This window comes from Neomonachus schauinslandi, chromosome 6 (assembly GCF_002201575.2).
Source record: "Neomonachus schauinslandi chromosome 6, ASM220157v2, whole genome shotgun sequence".
NCBI lineage: Eukaryota > Metazoa > Chordata > Mammalia > Carnivora > Phocidae > Neomonachus > Neomonachus schauinslandi.
In genome coordinates, this window is record NC_058408.1 from 137,423,279 (window position 1) to 137,445,172 (window position 21,894).

General features: G+C 47.7%; 1 protein-coding gene across 18 annotated transcripts in view; it reads left to right on the plus strand.

Moving 5' to 3' along the window:
* TCF7L2 (transcription factor 7 like 2) overlaps positions 1-2,077 on the plus strand; it is a 198,681-nt gene extending 196,604 nt beyond the window's left edge. For 10 of the 18 annotated variants that reach the window (XM_044916154.1, XM_044916153.1, XM_044916155.1 and 7 more), the window contains one exon: positions 145-286. In XM_044916154.1, the coding sequence (XP_044772089.1) occupies positions 145-224 (80 nt within the window). In that variant the 3' untranslated portion in view covers positions 225-286. Of the gene's footprint in view, positions 1-144 lie in introns of all 18 variants that reach the window. The other 8 variants (XM_044916146.1, XM_044916145.1, XM_044916147.1 and 5 more) reach the window with 1 other exon arrangement.
* Positions 2,078-21,894: the final 19,817 nt, after the last annotated feature.

Below are 21,894 nucleotides of genomic sequence, written 5' to 3' on the forward strand. Positions count from 1 at the left end.
GCCAAGTGAGCGCGGCCCCCTGGCCACGGGGCGTGCGGGCTCTGGGGACAGAGGGGACTTGAGCGCGCCCCTGAGCAGTAGGTCACTCTCTCCCTCGGCATCTCTGCCCTTTATTCACAGATGACTCTCTCCCCCTGTTTCTAGGAGAAAAAAAAAGTGCGTTCGCTACATACAAGGTGAAGGCAGCTGCCTCAGTCCACCCTCTTCAGATGGAAGCTTACTAGACTCGCCTCCTCCCTCCCCCAACCTGCTAGGCTCCCCCCCCCAAGACGCCAAGTCACAGACTGAGCAGACCCAGCCTCTCTCGCTGACCCTGAAGCCCGACCCCCTGGCCCACCTGTCCATGATGCCTCCGCCGCCCGCCCTCCTGCTTGCCGAGGCCGCCCCCGGCAAGGCCCCCGCCCTCTGTCCCAACGGGGCCCTGGACCTGCCTCCCGCCGCTTTGCAGCCGCCCGTCATGTCCTCGTCCTCTCTTGCACAGCCGTCAACATCTTCCTTACATTCCCACGGCTCTCTGGCCGGGACCCAGCCCCAGCCGCTGTCCCTCGTGACCAAGTCTTTAGAATAGCTTTAGCTTCGTTAGCAGCCCCCCCCCACCCCCCCCCCCCCCGCCCGTTGGTTTGCGTAGTGTTGCGTTTTTTTCGCTTTTCTTTGTACCCACCCCCACCCCCACCCCCACCCCCTTGGAAAGGTTTTGTTTTGTACTCTTAATTTTGTGCCACGTGGCTACATTAGTTGATGTTTATGGAGTTCATTGGTCAATATTTGACCCATTCTTATTTCAATTTCTCCTTTTAAATATGTAGATGAGAGAAGAACCTCATGATTCTACCAAAATTTTTATCAACAGCTGTTTAAAGTCTTTGTAGCGTTTAAAAAATATATATATATACATAACTGTTATGTAGTTTGGATAGCTTAGTTTTAAAAGACTGATTAAAAAACAAAAAGGAAAAAAAAAAAGAAGCAATTTTGAAGCAGCCCTCCAGAAGGAGTTGGTTCTGTATTATTTGTATTAAATACGAGCTTGCGAACCAATCATTTTACATCTGGTTTTTAAACCATAAGGGGCACAACGAATGCAGTGCCATAGTCCTTTTTTTTTTTCTCTGTGTGAGACAACTTTAATTGTGATGTTACTTGTTATTGTTTAAATGTACAGAAACAAAGGGTTAAATGTGTTAATATACCTTGTTCCATGGTGTTGTTCTTTTGGGGGGGGGGGTTCTACTCAACAATTAATGGAATCACAACGCTGTTGGACCAGTAGTATTTATTGCTTTAGAGATTGCTCGTCGAACCTGTACGTTGTCCCTTTTAAGATGTTTTCCTTTTTCTTGAAACTGTATAAAGTTTTTTTCCCTTAGCATAAGCATCTTATATATAACAACTCATTTGTACAAGGTTTTTAAGTTTATATATAAAATGTGTATATATATTTTTTTGTTTCTCTTTTTTACTTTTTTTTTTTTTTTTGGCTGTATGAAACCCAGATGCTGCCAAATGGACATTACTAGTTGCATTAAAGGATCAGTAGCATTAACAAAAGTTGCTTTAAAAGCCATTATGTAAACCAAGACTTGAAAATTAGCGAGGGAATTTTAGTGACGCCGTGTAAGCAGCAGCGGGAACCACCCTGTTTCCCCTCCGAACTCAGAGTCGGCAGCTCTGTACCCTTAGGACACGGCCTGACTGTGTGCAAAACTTTATGTGCCAAAATTCTCAGTGACTTTAGCTTTCTCCCTCTTTTTGATGCTGTAATTTTTGTTCATCATGTTTTGCTGTGATGTTACATAGGTAGATTTGTATGTAGTTTTAATGTCACCTATAACAAGATGTGTTTGGTAGCAGATTGTCCAGAAAGCATTTTAAATGAAGAGGTATAAACCCTTAGGGGCCAAAAATTCTGTATATTAGATTACTCTTAAAGGAAAAACCAGCTGCCGCTTTTATGTACACGTATGACATACAAGGAGGTGGCACACTTTACAAATAAAAAAAAAAAAAAACCTAGGCATGTTGATGTTGCAAAATGCTGTATAAAGCTGAAACCTGTTCATTCAGTGCCATTGTAGTTGACATGAAGCGATTGTAAAACTGTCTCCAATTTTTCTCTGGTTTATTAAAATGCTAACTATAACATTTTTTGTGAATACTTTGAATGTTTCCTAACAGTTGTGATGTTACTGTTCCGTTTTATGCTCTTATTCCAATTTCATTTTTAATGGTTTGGAAGCCATTTTTGTAATGAATAAATGTTCATGCTGTACAATATCTGTAGCATGCCGTTCTGGATTAATAAAAGCAACTTAGTACGTGCAGATCAAGGCTGGTCACTCGTTTCTGTGATTTGGATTTTCCGCCTTGGGGGTAGCCGTACCCGCCTTCTTGCGAGAGGACCGTCCTCCGCAGCTGGAACTTAAGACCAGACCACATGGTTGGTATGGGCGGTGGGTTGGGACTTGGATATCCAAAAGTGGTCTTGCACTCTTTTTGTGGGTTGGTCTGTGTTTTTTTTTCTTTCTCTCATTCTTGACGCCTGTTGGGCACACCTGTGTACCGAGTTAGTTCGTTTCTGAAAGCAGAGCACAGTAAGAGAGTCCATGTCCCGCTTCCGACTATAAAACAGTCATCTCGTAGATCTTAGTTGTCCTTCTCTCACAGTATCCAGCTTTAGAAAGGGCTGAATTCTGGTTAAGGACACTTAGTTCCCCAGGAATGGATTTAAGACACTACATTGTTCCCATTGAAGGACCACTGATGTGGAAGGATTCTAACTTCTCTCTAAGAGTCACCCGCAGGGAGAGGTGCCAGGGTGTCGGACTGAAAACCTTTCTCTGACAGTGAGTGGATGTTGAGGAAGAAGGTTTGTAGAAAATCGGATCAAGGCGAATCACTTAGCGGCTCGTATGGTGGAGCCTTGCTGTGTGGGGGACTCAAAAGTTCTGTGGCTGTATCCTGGTAAGGGTGCAAGTTCATCATCATCACCACCAACCAGGGGCCACAGTAAAGATCTTCCTGAGGTTTCCGCTGCGGTCATTTCTCAGGCTGATTAGGATGGGTGGGTGCACGGGAATGCCCTGGCTATTCGAAAGGTCGTGTAATGTCCCTTTGCTTTGACGAAAGACCTATGTTAGCCCGTTTTCACGAACTGAAAGAAATCCTAAGAGGATTTTCGCTTTTGCCAGAAAAAGGTGAAAAGCGAAAATAGCGTTGAGTATGAGCGAGCGGGTACCGAGGCTGTGCACCCTGGGCCGGCGGCGGTGGCCCCAGGAGCCTCACCCAACATCTCGGCGTCCAGCTGGCAGAGGTCTGAACTGGGTCCCTGCGCGTCTGTGCTTACCTCGATTTATTTTGTGCATCCGTAAGCAGGATGTCTGATATCCGAAGGTATCAGACAAGGCTTAAAGGAGGTTATTTTGGGGTCTGGGAATGCTCAAAAATTTTCCATATAAATTCACGGCAATTCTTCACTTTGCGCCTGGATTTATGCTTAGAAAAGTTTCCCCAGGAACGCTCTACATTTGGATAGTGGGGGAAACCTGTGTATGTTCCACTTTTCTAGGACAACTGTACCTCCAAAGGGCACAATTTCGATGGCCTGGAGGCTGTTCGTGTTGTTGTTGTTACTTAAGGCTACACAGGGTTGTCATCAAGGACTTTAAAGCTCCTTGGAAGCTGTGCTTTGCTCAAGCTAGTTTTTGTTCTGTAAAATCTTCAGTATTTTGTTTTTGTTTGCTTTTGTGTTCCCAGAGAGGAGTGATTCTGGTTGTCCTTCCCCATTTTATTTTGCACACTGGGCCCAGAGTGACCTTTGAAAACACAAATCAGAACAGTAGCTGTTCTTGGTGGCCGCGGGCCAAGGCATTTATGTGCCTTTTCTCCTTTAATGCTAACAGCCCCACCTGAGATCGATATTACCCCCCCAACACGCTTTATTTTCTAAAACTGGGTTTAGAAACTCTGAGTCTGTGGCTTGTCCAAGGCTGCACAGCTAGTAGGATGGGATTTAAATTCAGATCTGACCCCAAACCGGTGCTCAACACTGAGTTATGCCTCCTGGTATCATTAAGATGGTCCTTCTCCCGGAGTGATGGGACAGTCCTTCTGAAGGGTGTCCTTGTTTGCCCCACCTCCTCTGCCCCGCACGCTCACCCACACACTTTCCCCTCTTCTGGAAGGTTCTGTTCTGCTCCTGCAGCCCCACTTCCTGCCCGGATAACTCCCCCTCATCTTTCAGGTCTGAGCGTAGGTGGTAGTGGGTGATGTCTCCCTCCTATGGTGCTCTTCCAGCTTCCTGATTTTCCCTCACCCACTGCCGTGTGAGTGGATGTGGCCCTGGTTAGGCCACTAAGAGTGCCACTTAGCAAAATATTGACATCTTTTGTTGGGGGGGACTGTCCTATGCACTGTCAGTTGTTAGCATCCCTGGCCTCCTCCCACTAGATGCCACGGCACCCCCAGCACTATATGACACCCAGAAATGTCTTCAGTTATTGCCAGATATCCCCCAGCGGGCGAAATCATGCCCCGTCGAGAACCACTGCCCTAGAGAACTCTCCAAGAAGTCAGAACTGTGGATTTTATGTTCCTTGCTCTCTACTAAGGACCTGGTTCAGTGCCTGGCACATAGAGGGTACTTGATGCATATTTGTTGAAGGAAAGAATAAGTGACATTAGCCAACTCACTCTGTGTATTTTGAGAACCAAAGGAATGGTGACTTGCCAGAGTGCTTCCAAATTTTGTGTTCTTGAATTTCCAAGGTGTCCGTCTTTCCTAATCTTTCAGCCATGCTGGAAGGTAGCTCAGTGCCCTTGTTACAAAGGCAAAAAATAAAAAAGCTGGGTGGGAGTGGGGACAGTCCCTCTGTCATCAGCCAGCCTGAGCAAAGATCACATTTTAAAATCAAAATATGGGTCACCTCGCCGCAAGTTTACTGCCTTACCACCTTCGAGCAATTCTCTGGGGCTCTTCCCACCCTGACACGGGACTTCCTTTCCCCCAAGCCTGTCTTTCTCGGCAGTTCAGCTTCCAGTCTCCCAGACACCAGGCCAAGTCCCCGTCCTTCAACACACTCTCTCGAGCTGTTTGGTTCCTTCCGACCTCAAGAGTTTATTTTCAATCGGAGCATCTTCTAATTTCATCCATCTGTGGATTTGTTGTTACTAAGAGACCCTGAGACCACATGTAGGCGCTCATAACTCTCAATCTCCGAGCCACATCACCCCTGACCTCTGATGGGACCTGGCCAAACACGGCTGCCTGTTAGGAGCGTGCATGGCTTCATGTGGTAACAAATTAACATAAACGTGAGGACTTCAAGCAATAGCTCTCACAGCTCTGGAGGCCAGAAGTCTGGAATCCAGGTGTCGGCTGGGCATGCTCCTGTTGGAGTTTCTGGAGTCTCTTCCAGCTTCTTGTGGCTGCCTACCACCCTGCGTGTTCCTGGGCTTGTAGCCACATCACTCAAATCTCTGCCTCCATCTTCACATCACTGCCTCCCGTGTGTCTGTCTGGAAACTCCCTGCTTTTTGAAGAGCTGTGAGGAACAACAACACAGAGAGGGATACCTTGATGTATTTCGGGCCCATGTGGATAATCCTGGATGAGCCACTTCTTTCTAGATTCTTAGCTTAATCACATCTTTTGCCATAGAAAACAACACAGGTTCTAGGATTCGGACATGGACATTTTGGGGGGTGGGGACACCAGGCCTCTACAGAGGCATTGGCTAACTCTGGGAGACTGCAGAATCTTAGCACAGAACCCTCGAGAATGAGCTGTTGTACTGCTGTTGGTGGTGGTTTTGGACAGACCGTGTCGAAAGTGGTTTTCCATTTCAGATGATAGAAGGCTCACTTTTTATGCTGATGATGTGGGTGCAGGTAGGGTCAGGATGCCTTTCATCCGGATCTGGGATTTGCAGAGAAGACAAACCAAGGAGCAGTGGAGAGAATCTGAGCTTGGAGACTCCAACGTCCGACTCCCACACTGTGCATCCTTGGGCAATTAATTCCTCCAGCTCTCTGAGCCTCTGTTTCTTCAGGGAACAAGGGGTGACAGCAGTACTCGTTTTCACAGATTCTTTTGAGGCTGGGATGCAGAGTGCCTGGAATAGTAAATCAGAGTGGTTAGTATTATTGTAAAAGTAGAAGGCCAGTCCTGGCTATTTCTTTTCCTTATTTCGCTTCGGGATCCTGCTAGTCCTGCTCTTCAAACCCAGGCTAGAGAATGAGACACCTAGATGTGGAAGACACATCTTTGTCATAGTGTTGAGGGACCCCAGGGCGCTGTGACTCACCCATGATCATCTCACCTGAAACTTGATGGCTCCGTGAAAACAGCTTCTGCCCCTTGGGGAGCCGCAGCTGTAGCTGGAGTGCTTTTTGTGGTATGGAAATGTGTTTTTAATTAAAGCCCTTTGGAAAGAAACAAAGGAAGAGCCGAAAAGTCTCCTGTGAATGGTAGCTCAAGGCAAGTGCCAGAAGCCAGGGCTGGGAATCACTAAGACACAGGGCCACGGATTTGACCTTCTAAAGGACTCCCATCTGTCGTTGGCTTCTTCATCTCCCTTTTCAGATCTGGTCCAGCATTCCCAGGCGTGTGGCGATGGCAGAGGCCTGCCTGAATCCTGGCCTGGGTCTGATGGGCAGCATTGGCAAATTCTGACTCTGGACTTTGGGAATTTTTTAAGTGTACGCAAGTGAGTACACTTGACTGAGCTGTGAGTAAGCCCATTGATTCATTGGTTCATTCAACAACTAATCCTTGAGCGCCCATTTGCACCAGGTACTGTTCTAGGCTCTGGCACACAAGTCTGGGTAAAGTAAGCTTGATGTCCGTTTTTCCCTCTGAGCTGAGTCCTCTACTGTCTTATAGGACAGAATCCGTAAGGAAAGGGGCCACCAACATTCCCAAGGCCTGGACACGCTGCTCATCTAGAAAGTGGCCTTATACAAGGATAAGGACGAGAAGATGTGCTAGAAACTCCACCTGTGTTTCTCATTTAATCTTCGTGGGATAGAGATTGCTTTTATGTTCATTTTACAAATGTAGAGAGTGAGGCCAGGGAGGTTAAGTGGCTTCCTCAAAGGCCCGAATCTGGGAAACAGTGAGCCTAGGATCTGAATCCCAGCAGCCTGGCTCAGGGGCCTGCGTTGCTGAATACCGTGCTTTCCTGCTCCTTGTGAAGACATAGACCATCTGGGTAGCTGGAGAGAGACAGAGGGTGGAGCTCATTTGATTCATGGACCTTGTGAAAGACTTTTGCAATGAGACCGCCAGGTGTTTTCTCTCCCTGTGTGCAGGAGTTTTTTTGTTTCTGTTTTTTTTCTCATTCTGGTCTCTGTGCATATAATAACAATAAAGACTGTTGATAATTACATGGAGTGAGCTATTTTGGACTGCGTGCTAAAATACATAGAGTCCTAGAATTGGAAGAAAATTAGAAGTGTATGTATTATAATATCATATATACGTTTCTGAGATTGTGGATTGCAAGCCATTGATAAGTTAGGAAATCAATTTAGTGGGATCAAGGCCAACATTTTAAAAACATAAAATGAAACTCAATAGAAAAACCAAAAAAATCAGGAGCTATTGCTTTGCCCCTTATATTTTAGCTTCCATGAAATCTCCTGAATTAGCCAGATTAGGCTAGACGATGCTATAATAACAAACAAACCCTAAAATATCAATAGCTTAACACAGTAAAGGTTTACTTGTCAGCCATTTCAGAGACATCTCCCAGCCCCCGTGGAAGAGGGAGAGAAAGAAGATCGCCAGCACATTTAATAGACATGTAAGTGATGAACATCACTTCTGCCCATAGTCTATTGAGTAGAACTCAGTTGTGAGATCAACCTGGCTACAGAGGAGGCGGAGAAATGTTGAGAGGCATCCAGGTATGGATGAGCACTAATGATCTAACTCATGTCTTCTGTACTTTCCCTTTTTTTCTTTATCAGAACACCCTGTTATTGTCCTTGGAACACTTCCTTACATATGTCACACACACATATATGAAGTTATTTGCCTATTTGTTTTTCTTCCTTTCTCTCTGGACCAGGGATTGCCAAATTATTGCCTGCAGGCCAAACCAGTCCTGTGACCTGTTTTTGAAGAGCTGTGAGGAACAATTTTACATTTTTTTAAGAGTTGCAAAAGAAGGGGGAGAAGGACAAAAAGGAGAAGAAGAATTACTTGCCACAGAGATGGTTTGTGGCCTCTAAGCCCTAAAATATTTACTATTTTGCTTTTCATAGAAAAAGTCTTCCAACTCCTGCTCTAGAAGTTAAGCTTCTGGAAGGTAGAGATGGTGTCTCTTTGCTTCCCACTCTATCCACAGAGCGAGTCTGATACCTGGTAAGTGCTGAATAAATATTGTTAATGACTAAATGAAACTTTCTTTAAGAATGTCTTTTGATGAGCAAAAGTTTTCCATTTTAATCAGGCCTACTTTATCAACCTTTTATTTTATGGTTAGTGCATTTAAATCGCACTTAAGTAATATTTTATCACTCCAGGGGCCCCTGGGTGGCTCAGTCGGTTAAGCATCTGCTTTTGGCTCAGGTCATGAGCTCAGAGTCCTGGGATCGAGCCCTGTGTCAGGCTCCCTGCTCAGCAAGGAGCCTGCTTCTCCCTCTGCTCCTCCCCCCACCCCCCTGCTCGTGTACACACACTCTCTCTTTCAAATAAATAAAATCTTTAAAAAAATATTTTATCACTCCAAATTTATGAACATATTCTCCTCTTTTTTCTTTTAGAGGCTGTATTGTTTTACCTTTCACATTGAGGTCTGTAATCCTCCTGCAATTGATTTTGGTGTATGATATGAGGCTGGAGTCAAAGTTCATTTTTTTCTATATGGACATCTGGTTGATCTCGTATAATCCAAATGATGTATGATTGTGGATCTGTTTCTTGACACTATGCCACCAATCTTTTTCTACCTTGGTACCAATACCACACTGTTTTAATTACTGTGTCGTTGTAATAAGTCTTGCTATGTAGCATTTAAGTCCTTCAGTTTTGTTTTCCAAGATTATTATGACTTCCTGGCCCTTTGCATTGCCATGTAAATTTTAGTATTGGCTTGTGAATTTCCATACGCACATACACCAACACACAGACTGCTAGACTTTTTATTATGATTGTGATGAATCTGTTGTAATAATTTGGGGAGAACTGACATCTTAACAATATTGAGTCTTCTAATCCATGAACATGGTCTATCCTTTCATTTATTTGTGTATTTCTTAATTTCACTCAACAATATTATATTAGTTTGCTAGGTCTGCCATAACAATAACAATGCCCACCCATATGACCTCCTTTAACTTTAATTACCTATTTAGGGGTGGGGGGGGATGCAATTCAGCCCACAACAAATGTTTCATAGTTCTATGATAGAGGTTTTGCACGTCTTTCATTAAATTTTCTCCTAGATATTTGATGTTTTTTGAAATTACCGTAAGTAGTATTTTTCAATTTCTGTGTTCTAATTGATTCTTGCTAGTATGTAGAATTATGTTTGACTTTTGTATATTGACCTTTTTATTCAACAGCCTTGCTAAATTCACATATAAATTCTAGCAGATTAGCTATAGCTCCTTTTAGATTTTTCTATTCACACAATTATATTATCTGCAAATACTGTCAACTTTATTCAACTTTATTTTCCCCCTTCCTATCCGTATACTCTCTCACTTGCTTTTTGTGTGTGTGTGTGTGTGCTGGCAAGAGCCTCCAATAGAATGTTGAATAACAGTGGTGATATCAGGATTCCTTGTCTTTCTTCTGAACTCAAGAAAACACATTCCCTGTTTCACCATTAAGTATAGTAGCAAGCTGTAAGTTTTTGTAGATACATGACATCAAATTAAGAAAATCCTTTTCTGGTCTTTGGTTGTTGAGAGTGTTTCTTAGGAATTCATTTCAAGAGTAAAGAGGCAAGCCACAGTCTAGATAATATTTGCAACACATTTATCTGTCAAAGGACTAATATCCAGAAGTATAACAAATCACAAGAAAACTTAATCACTTGAAAGTGAGTGAAAACAAAGCAAAAAAACTGGGAGTAGGTAATTGACACAAAAGAATATCCAAATAGCATATGTTTAACTTTGGTAGATGACCATAGCAGCTTCATCCATAATGGCCAAAAGCTGGATACAACCTAATTGTCTGTCAATAGTAGAATGGATAAATTGTGTCTTTCATCCCGTAGAAGGGTAGTTCTCATGCAATGCCCTCAAGATTCCTCTGGATTTTTCTCATAGATGATATATTCTCCATTGCACTGAAATGCTGCAAATGATATTGGATGGGCGAGGGGGACAAAAGCCCTCTTGGTTGTGTGTCTTGCATGGAGCAAGTGATAAAAGACTGTAGCTATGGTTACCATGTGGTCTATAGCATGGGGCCCGAGGACAGAGTCACCATGGCTAAAAGTCATGAAACAAGCCTTTTGAAAAAAAATTTTAATGCCCCCTATTCACTTGATTTATGGAATTATGAAGAATTGGGGTTAAGCAGGGCTAACTTCCTCTGGATTCTAAAGGTAGTGGTAGTTGCAACTTAAGACAAGCTCTGCACTGCTTACCTCCTCACCGAGATTCCTGTTAGCCTTATGAGATCAAGTATGGAAGGAAATTCACAGTGAAGAGAGTGGATGGAGTAGGACTTCTGGAATGGCCTCTAAGGATAAATTATAAGCCACATTAAATTCCTATTAATAGCTTTTCAGAGAATACCCTCCTAGAAACCACTCTGGTATCTATACTTACTTTTCAGGGTGCAAGGATTGATGGGGGGCCAGGGGGCGTGTAAATGGGAAATCATGGTCATGTTAGTGAAATTAGAGCCTACTTTTGATGTCAGGGTGTGGAGGGTTCCTTGTTTAGCCCCCATCCTCCCTGGGGCATCAGAATTCCCAAGAGGTAGGTGTGTAGGCATGTAAGTTCTATCCTTCTGGATAGGAATTCCAGGAGGGCTTTGTAGGCAAGAACAGCTGCTCTAAATAGAGTCAGACTGCTTTGTCTCTAAGGGCTGGAAGAAGGACTGGACCCAGGAAAGTGAAGCCTAGAGAAGGGGACCCATTCTTTATACCTGAAGCCATATAGCAAGGTGCTGGCAGGATCCAGGCTAGATGCCATGATTTCTCCCAGTCTAGACCAGGATCTTTCTAGTAACACCAGCTGCCTTGAATTCTCTACTGGCTGGCTTCAATGTGGGGAATCGTTATCCTGCTGCCAGCCCCGAGGTTTGTTCCCAATCTTGGGTCAGTGTCCGGGTTTGTGACCCCACTGTGTTGGAGGAACAGAGTGGGCGGCCAGCTGTATGTGGGCACCTCCAACGTGCCAGGCACCATACTAGGCTCCCAAGTGTCTAGCACAGCATGTACTGTTTTATTTGTGCTGCACCCAAGCACTCTGATGGAAGTTTCCCTATTTCCATTGTCATGGGAAGGAGCTAAGTAATGTGTCCAGCATCGGTCAGCTGAAAAGTGGCTCAAATTTGGCCTGTGACGACAGAGCCAATTCTCTTCACTTAACCTGTGAATGAGAATCTTCAGGAGAAACTGAGCCCTGACATTTCTATGAGGTTAGGGAGAAGCTGTTAGGACTAGGCTGGACTGGGACATCTGCCCACTTGGGAGAAACAGGGCTGTCCCATGGGGACCCTTGTGTCCTGTGGCTTCCAGACCCTGGGGTTAGGGTGGTATGTGGCAGGAGGGTAACTAAGGGATCCTGCCAGCAGGGCTGAGGGGGCCTGGATGCTTCTCCTCCCTTGGTTCCAGGAGCCATGACCTCACCTGGTACCACAGCTGTGGTGAGCAGTGGTGTGAGATCACAGCCCCAACCAGGCCTGGGTGCAACCCCCAGATGTTGGACCCTAGAGGCCAGGTGGGTGGAGGGTAGATGTCTGTAATTGCCAGGGCCCAGCAATGGGGGGCTCCTGAGTGCAGCTTGTGGAGGTGATGCTGGTTAAGTCAGTCTCCTCTGTCTCTCTGTCTCTCTGTCTCTCTGTCTCTCTCTCTCTCTCTCTCTCGCCTCAAGGCCCATGTGGGGCCTCTGAGGAGGAGGGCTTGGCCTTGGGAGGAGATGGCCTGGCCTCTGCAGACCGCCTCTGTTGTCAGAAAGGGGCTGGGTCCACCCTGCCGCATCCTCCCACCCTGCCCTCCCCTCCGCCCCCCTCCACCTTATATAATGGCACATTATACAACATCACAAAGCAGGTGGTATTTTTAAAGACAGCAAGTGAGCATTTTTTTGGCCTAAATTTGGGAATGAAACAGATGGATTTTTAAGACTGGGCTTTTCCTATGAATAGTAACCGTTGTTCTCTGCTTTTAAACACCAGTTTCAAGACCACCTCCAGCAACCAATCAGCACTCTATTTAATTATAACAAAATTCTTAGCTCTGTCTGATGCTGCTTGGACAAGTGGGGGGCACTGGATCAATTTCTGGAGCCAGGCAGACTTGCCAACAACAATTTTCCTTTTCCCAGAGGGCCTCCGAGGCCTGGAGCAGGTTCCAAGTCCTTCCTCTCGGGCCTGCTCAGCGTGGGCTCCCTGACAGCGAGTTTGAAAAGGGTTATAGAGAGGCAGATAAATGCCCGGCTTGTTGCAGCCTTCCCTGACAGCACCGACCCCGCGCCGGTGAGCTCATGCCCGCCTCATTAGGGTCGGTGCCAGATTTTTTCCATTAACAGGTAATTGAGTAGAAACTAAAATAAGCGAAGTTTGTTTCATCCCTTGGATTTTCTTGCTGGGGTTTGAAAGAAAAACACTTTAGCTTCGTTAGTGGAGGAGTGTCCTTGAAAACGTATTTATGTTTTCCAAGTGATTTGTCACTTGCTGGGTGTAATTAGCTCGTTCCCTGGGCCTCTCCCTCCTTGTTTTTATTCTTTAAGGGCCACAATATTCGGAGAATAGGGGCTGGTTTCCTGGGCCCCTGGTCGGCGGACACCCTGTTTTCAGAGCGGATGTGTAAGTATGTTCTGGTCTGTAGTAGAGAGCTGATCTTTCTCTTCTCTCTCTCTCTCCCTCTCTCTCTTTCTCTCTCTCTCTCTCTCTCTCTCTCTCGGGCACACACACACACACACACACACAATTCATTCTCTCTCTCTCTCTCTCTGGAAAACCACCCGTAGAAGCCTGTTGCTCACACAGCCTCAGCGTGCAACCCCCAAAGCCCTGCTCTCAGGCTTGCCGGCCCCCCACCCTGGGCTGTGCCCTCGTCTTCACACGACCTCCAGTAGGTGGCGGCCCTGGCTCGGGGGCAGGGAGCCAAGTCTGTTTGTTTGTTTGTTTTTCTTTGCTGCTTGCTTTATGCGTGCCCCGCCCAGCTTCTAATTTCACAAGGGACTATTCCAGAACAGATGTCGAGTGAGGCCCGATGCCTTCCGGCTTCCATCTTCCTGGCTCCTGTCTCAAGCTGGTCTGTTTGCAGTTTCTTGAAGATTCCCCATCACCCCCCTGGTCTGAGGTTCTCCATTAAGCCTAGAGCTTTCGGATGGTGTTAGTTTGGGGGGTGGAGGAGGGAGATGAGAGGGCGCACAGGCTCCGTGCTTTCCGAGTATTCATTTCACATGGGGCATCAGAGAATCATGGCCCTATTTCGGTTGTGGTCCCCACTGAGATTCCAGTAAGCCCTAACGGCCGTCACCCCAAAGCCAAGGTATGTGCTTGAATAAGGACAAGCCCCTGCATGTGTTGTCTCAGGAGAGCCCGAGATCCCCACGATAAGCATCACTCCGGCAGGCATGCAGGGCCAGTGAATCAATATAATTAAAGCAAAATTTTTCCAGAATCCTTCACCCTTTCACACACCTGAGAAGTCTTTCTGAGCGAAAGAAGTCTCCAGAAACGTGTCATTTGGGGATGAACAAACGTAGCTCATGTGCCTGTGTTCATTGGTCATTCAAGCCCTAGTGATAATAACTATAGCTAACAGGTTTACATCCGTTTTTGTGCCAGGGCAGGGCGCCCTTCTAAGCGGGATGGTGTGGATTCGGTCCCTGCCGCCCGCCCGCCCGGAGCGAACATTCCAGGGGAGGGTGTGGAGGCAGACAATGAGCCAGTAAACAAAAGGGCCACTTGAGATTCAGTAAGTGCTTCGGGGAACCAAACCCAGGCACAGGCCGGGCGGTAAGGGTAACTCGGGAGGGTCACAGGGTCACGGAAGGCCGCTCCAGGAGGTGTTCTATTCACCCCAGGTCGGAAAGGGGAGAAGGGATTCTGTGTCTCTCAAGTGTAATGCTGGAAGCCGGCTCCCCCAGAGCCTCAGGTCACCGTGCGGGAGGCCTCCCGAAACTCTGGCCGTGGTTCCATTTCGCAGCCGAGCACACCGAGGCCAGGAGGGACCCGAGCATGGGGGCCGTGAGACTGGGGGGAGCCGGAACCGGAGCCAGGCCTCTCACATCCCCAAGCCTGTGCTCTTCCTCCTTATAAAAATAGCTCCTCTGAAACATCATTTAAGTACCCGGGAACTCACTTGTTTTAAGTGTACAATTCAGTGACTTTGAGGAAATTTACAGAGTTGTGCAACCATGACCACAATTCAATTTTAGAACATTTTCATCACCCCACAAAGGTCCCTCTTTTCCCCGTGCAGTCATTCCCTGTTCCCACGCCCAGCCCCAGGCAACCACTCATCGATGTGTTCGCTCACTCTCGCGCGCTCTCTCTCTCTCTCTAGATGCACCTTTCTTCTCACGTCACAGCCATGGAATCCTACACTGGCCGGCCTTTGGTGTCCGGCTTCTCCCACTTGGCACAGGGGAGTCCTCCTCCTTCCAGTGTCATCCACACGTTCCCCAAGGGGAAGAATTCAAGGTCGTGAAAAGTCTCCCCAAAGACAGAATTCTATACTAAGGAAGACGATTTTGTTGGGGAGAGTTGAACTTTGGAGATTGGTTGAACAAACCATTGTTAATCTGAATTTTTTTTTTTTTTTGCCCCCAAAAACCTGTTTTCTCGCCCCCGGGGTTGGTCATCCCATGGAGAATGAGGCTTAGCATACTGTTTCTGAGGCCCGTCCCTGTCACAGCGTGTATCCGAAGTTCTGTCCTCTTGAGCCTTGTGTGGCGGGCCTTCCAGGGCATGCTTCACAGCATTTTTCCCTCCATCCACCGGTTAATGGGCTTTGGGGTTGTTTCCACTTTTCGGCTATCCGAGTTTTCACCCTCGAACGCCACGCTGCCCCACTCAGCCTGCTCCCCATTGGAGGAAGAGCCAGTGCATCTCAGCACTGCTTCGGGAGGATGAAGTGCTCAGTGCCTCAGTTCTCCCGTCCGCAGACCGTGGGTCATGACCCCCAGGGCGTGGGGCTGTCGTGCAAGGGTCTGCCCTAATACTGCCCCGTGCCCGGCGGGTGGCAACAGCTGGGTCAGTGGGTGTCAGCGGCCCTCCCCACTCCCCTCTTCCTCCCACGGGGAAAGGTGCCCCCTTGGAAATCTCGCCCATGGCCTTCCTCCCAGCTCCAGCTTCAGTCTGTGTCTTCCCGGATTATGTAATGTCTGACATGATTATTTTCTCCTTATTCCCTGGTGTTATTCAGGTCAAACCCAACATTGTTCCTTAACAGGAATTTCAAGTATTTCTCTCTTCTTGGCACTTGTCTTCTGGTCTCAGTGGTTGACACATTTCCAGAGACCAATTGATATCATCTGCTGCTTAGAAACTAGGCCTCCTGGGGGATGGGGCAGGGTGGGAAGGTTGCATGTCGCTCTTGCAGCAAAATGAGCACTGGACAGTGAGTCCAGAGATTAGGTTTTGTACCCAGCTGGGCTGAGTGGCCTGGGCCAAACCCCAGAGGCATTTGAATTAACTTTTCCTTGCTGCAAAAGGCATCCTCACACATGTCGGCCTCACACAATCACAAAGAGCAAATGAGAAACTGACTTTGAAAGTGTCTTGTAGATGGTGAAGCCCTTAGGAAAAAATAGGTGTGCTAGATCCCCACTGTTGTGTCGTGGTCTACCTGGTGATGCTCTCCTGTTTGAGGGTGGGTAGGGAGGGGGGGTAGGTGTGACCACAGAGCGCTGGACAGCTCCCGGTGCCCAGGGTCTCAGGCTCATGCCTCTTCCCCTTAAGATCTGAAAGAATTTGGGGCACCTGGGTGGCGCAGTTGGTTAAGCGTCCGACTCCTGATTTCAGCTCAGGTCATGATCTCGGGGTCCTGAGATTGAACTGCGTGCTCAGCATGGAGTCTGTTTGGGATTCTCTTTCCTTTTGCCCCTCCCACTCGTGCTTGCTCTTGCTCTCTCTCAAATAAATAAATACATCTTTAAAAAAAGAAATGATCTGAAAGAATTTGATGCGGGTACCTGGCCCAGTGTATCAGGTGAAGAGGGACACTCTGGAACTGGACTGAGTGAGCCTCACCTAAGCGAGTGTATGCCCTTGTAAGCTCCTAGGTAGTGAGGGCCGGGGGAATGCCCAGGAAAGGCAGATGGGTAATAGCCATGTCCCCTGTGCACTTACATTTTCCCCCACTTCTGGCCTCCTCGGTCTCGTCCCTCACCCCGCCTCCCTGCCATTTTCCTGTTTTCCACTGACCAGACCTGGGTAGTAGGGGCAGGTGGGTGGGACCGTTGGGTCAAAAAGGACCCTTTCCTAGGAACTACCAAGCATCGTGATTAGGAAGAACTCTGATGCCAGCCAGCCTGGGTCTGGGCCCTCTCTGGGGCTTCCTGGCAGGGTAGGGCGGCCAAGGGAAGGAACCGCTCTAAGCCTTGGTTTTCTTGGCTGCAAAATGGGACTAAGACACTGCCTACTTCTGGGAGGCTCAGATGAGATTAAAGTGCTCTGGGCCAGTGTTTGACACTTGGGGGTCTATTCCATGAACATTAGCTATTATTTCTGCTGTCTGGGGCAGGAGAGAGAAAGACCTGACCAAGTGTAGCCTTCTAGGAGGGAGAAGCAGTTGCCTGAATGATGTATTTTTGGAAGGTCATCAGATGACTCAAATTTGCAACGCACTCCCAACACCTGACATCCCCCATGAGAATCTTTTATTATGCCTCCCCCATCCCAGCGCGAATGCGGTCAGCCTCTCAGACTCCTATTCAAATGCAGACACCTCATAGAAGGGCTCACAGCTTCAGAGAGATAAGCTGTGTGAGTCCCAAAGGGAGGTGATGTCCCAGAGCCAGGAATTTGTCCCTCCTGGTCCCCATTTCTGAGCAAGCAGGAGGGTCAACTTTCTGGTCTTGAATTATCCTGATTAAAGGCAGACATTAGATCAGATTGTTCATATTGTCTTAGAGTTGGAGGAGTTCACGTTGTCTTAGAGTTGGAAATGATTTTTTTCCTAACACCTTATTTTCTTCTAGAAAGAAAGAGGAAAAAAGGATGAGTGAATGTGTGCGCGAATATGGGGTCAGGACACTCAGAAGCTCTCATACTTTTATACTGTTTATCTTCAAAGCAAGTCGCCATCCCCTCTCTTCTCCCTTGTTTGAGAGGGAAAGTGGCTTGGTCCAGTGACCAAGGGGTTAGGCCAGACCATCCCCCGGCCTGCGCACTGTGTGGGGGAAAGCCCTGACTTGTAGCATTTTCCAATTGCTATGGTGTAAATATTCGACTAGAGCCAATTTCTATCTATCAATGCGACCCCATTGTATATAGAATTGGGGAGAGATGCTCATAAGCATGCCATTAGCACGGTATTTCTCACATATAGATCTAATAGACATACGTGACCTCAGAAGCGTAGATAATGGTAAAATAAGTGATGAGTTTTGGATGTTTATCGCCTTTGCTGTTAATATAATTTATTTGGTTGTAAATTCACATAGCTTTTAAAAACCAGCTTGCGGCACACGGGAGGATGACCGTGTGAAGAGCACAGGCTGAGAAGCCTCAGGGGTCACTCACCCTGCTGGTATCTTGATCTTGGATTTCCAGCCTCCAGAACTGTGAGAAAATAAATTCATGTTGTTCAAGTGGAAAAACAACCCAAAACAAAAACAACTGGCTTTCAGAATTACTGGAAATGTAACAATCAGCTCTCACAGGCCAGGATGAGCTGGGTTCGGTGTACTCCTGCCTTTAAACCGTGGGCCAGTAGGAGTCCACGGGAGTTCCTCAAACCAGCTCGACGCCTTGCCCTTGCTCCTCTCTGAAGTGTCCCAGTTAGAGGACATCCACACTGCAGGCCCGGTCAAGATGGCCGCCCTCACTGGCCGTCCTTTGAGTCCCGAGCGTGAATGGGAAGTAGCCAGCCTGCGAATGCTTCTCTGCCGGGCATCACCTCCTCCGAGGAAGCTGGGCTTGTCCCGCCTGAGTCTGGACTGCTTCAGAAAGAAGACTCGAGGGGCGCCTGGGTGGCTCAGTTGGTTAAGCGACTGCCTTCGGCTCAGGTCATGATCCTGGAGTCCCTGGATCAAGTCCCGCGTTGGGCTCCCTGCTCGGCTGGGAGTCTGCTTCTCCCTCTGACCCTCTCCCCTCTCGTGCTCTCTCTCATTCTCTCTCTCAAATAAATAAATAAAATCTTTAAAAAAAAAAAAAAAAGAAAGAAGACTCGAAGATCCTCAATTTTCAGCCTGTTCACCACTTGCAAAAATTCTGGCAACTCTCACAAAGGGAGGTTCATGTGAAAGGAAAAGTATTTAGAGGTCCAAAGACATCAGAGTGGGGGATTCCACTTCGCTTCAGGGATATCGAAGAGACGTTCCAGAGGCCAAATCCATTCTCTGGACTTCCTGTCAGGGGAGCAGGGCATTGTGGGTAACCTCCTCCCAGAATAAGAAGCGAGGTCAGGGCCGAGGCCCCATGCCGCTTGCCGCCGTCTTGCTTCTGTGCTCGGTGCTGGGCCGGGCCGTAGAGATAGCCAGCGGGGGGCCGTTCCTTTCAGCCGCCTCTCTCCCGCCTCACCCATGACTCCCTTGGGCTTCTGCCGGCTCCAGGGGAGCCCATGGAGCATTATCCTGGAAGAAAGCCGTTAGGGCTGAATGAACAGCGTCCGCTTTCTGAAGGAGCCGCTCTGCTGCCCCGATGACTGCCTGGCTCCTGGCCCTGGGCCATTGTGGGAGGACAAAGCTGACACACACAACAATCCCACGACAATCTCCTCTCAGCCCTTTCTTCTTTATTATTGTTATTATTACCTTTCAAACACTCCAGCTCCTTGGGCTCGTTATCTCTGGTGAGGCCTTTGGCCAAAGTGTATGGGGGCCACCTCTCCCTCCTTCGCACCCCCTCACCCTCCTAGGCCCCGCTTCACTGCCGTCTCTTTGACAAAATACATAAAACCGATACTGATCGGTTAACATACATGACATCTTTAAACTTTAATCCATTTTCCCTCTCTCAACGCGGCGGGCCGGCCTCTGTAGAGGTGCCCATCCATTGTTCCCTGTCAAAGCCTTCTTGAGTGGGTTTCCCACTGAGTCACTTTTGTGTGAGTCAAATCAAGATTATAGGTAGCGGAGAAGAAAAAGCTGAGAAGAGAAGGTTAGCCCCTCATTTTAGACTTTAAGAAAAATCTGCCAGCAGGGGCCAGTCGGAGTGGGTAATGCACATGAAAGGCCAAGTCCAAGCTGGGTCGTCCGTGTCACAAGAGGAGTTTTTCAGGGAGAAGCACACAAAACACGCATTGTCGTGGTCGCACACAGAGACATAAATTTAGGAACATGTTCGCCCTTCGCCGGAACATAGTTAGCTCTGATAATGAGGAACAATGAGCCGGAATGAAACGCCCGGATTGAGTAGAGCGAGCGCTGACACTTGTTCACCCTCCCACAAAAGTGGCTTCTCTCTCTCTCATCTCCCTCCCAGTGCCAAATGACCCCCGGCCGCTCGCCGCTGTCCTCCCGCACCCTTGCCCGGTGGAATGGTGGAAGGTCAGGTGTCCGACAGGAGGACAGCTGGCCTCCGTGGCTTTGCTGGCCCTTCCAGATTGGACAAAAATCCATTTTGGCATCTCAAGTCCCTTTGGGGCAAGCTCCATAGAAGGTGCTCCGCTTACATAAGGGACGAGGCGCGTCGCTACCGATTCTTAACTCTGCGGATAGCAGTGACAAGTTGAGATGGGCGTGCCCGGGCTCGGTCCTGGCTGGACTCCTTTCAGCTGTGGGATCCTGGTCAATGACCTCATTTCCAAGTGCCTCAATTTCCTCTCCTATCGTGAGGTGGTATCGCGTCAGGGCCTGACAGCAGGATGAGACGTCTATAAATTGCGTAGCACGTTGTAAGTACCCAGGAGGCCCTGATTGTTAGCAGCAGCATGGGCAGAATGAGCCAGTGCCCTGAGATAACGTAAAGCAGTTGAATTAGATCATGAAGATGTAAAGCTGTAGGTTTTATGATTCTTATTTCATCTTCCCATTTCATCTAGAGGTGGGTGAGATGATCCTCATCTCAGAGATAAGGAAACTGGGGCCTAGAAGGAGTGATGACATATCCAAGTTGACACAGCAAATAGTGACAGATAAAGGAAGGTGACCAGGTCCCCCAACTACGGGGACATGTCTTTGTATGATGCTCATGCGCGAACAGAGTTAGTGGCCAGAGGAGTAAGGCGTGACAGGATTTTCAGATGACAAAAACATTTTGCAGCAGGAGAGGTTCAAAGACAGATGATTTGGAGATTATCCTTCAATTAATTAAAAAAAAAAAAAAAAAAACCAAGTCCCCAGAAGCTGCCATTCCCTAAATATCCCGAGGCACCTGGGTCTCTTGGTGAATAAGGCTTGGATCAGATGGTCTCCAGCACAGTGGTTAAAAAGCTGGGTTTGAAGCTTGACTTTGCCACTTCCTGGCTGGTTGCCTTTGGGAAAGCTACTTGATCTCCTTCAACCTCTGTTCTGTTTTGTTTTTCCATTAAAAAAAATTAAGGTTTAATTTGCGTGGAGTAATCTTCACCCCTTTTAGTGTACAGTTCTGCAATTTTTACTAACATATGCGATGGTGGAACCACCACCACGATCAAGAAACCACGTAAAGAACATTTCCAAAGCCCTCCAAAAATTCACCTGTGCCCCTCTGTACTCAATCCCTGCTACCCCCCAGCCCCCACCCCTGCAGCCGCGGATCTGTTTTCTGTCCCTGTGGTTTTTTCCTTCATGAGAATGTCACACAGATGGAGTACACAGTATGTGACCACTTGATTCCGGTTTTCTTTCACTTGGCAAAATGCATTTGAGACTCATCCATGTTTTTCCTGGAGGAATTTTTATTGCTGAGTAATATTCTGTGGCATTGAAGAACTAGCTTGTTTATCCGTTCCTCAGTTGAAGGGCATTTGAGTTGTTTCCAGTTTTGGGTGATTGTGAATAAAGCTGCTGTAAACATTTACCCGCAGGTTTCATTTCCCCGGGATAAACACCTGGGCGCAAGCTTGCTGGGCCCTGTGGCTCGTGTATGTGTAACGTCATGGGAAACCGCCAAGTGATCTTCCACCGTGGCAATACCACTTGGCCTGCCCGCCGCGACGGACGAGAGTCCCAGTGGCTCTGCTTGCTCACTGGTGCCTAATATTATCCGTTTTTAACACGTTAGCGATTCTGGTGGGTGTGCGAACCTTGGTTTCTCGTCTGTAAAATGGAGACTACCGCAGTCCCTCCGTGGCATTCTTGAACACGTGAGCCGTCGTGGTCTGTGCGAAGCCCTCCGCACAGCCCAGTGCCTGGCAGGTAAGGGGGCTGCTGGTGCACGCTGCATTATTCGTTCCTCTGTCCGAGCCCAGCATTCATGCGCAGGAGGGATGCCGTACGTGATGCTCCTCGAGGCCCCTTCCCTGCCTGAGAACATGGGTCTGCACCGGCCCAGATTGCTGCAGGGCTCTTTGAAGAGACCGCTTTGTGTCTCTTTTAAAACCAGGCTCTGTTTTGTCTCCCTGGCTCTCCGCAAAGGGCCCGAGCAGCCGCTGCCGGCGGCAGGCC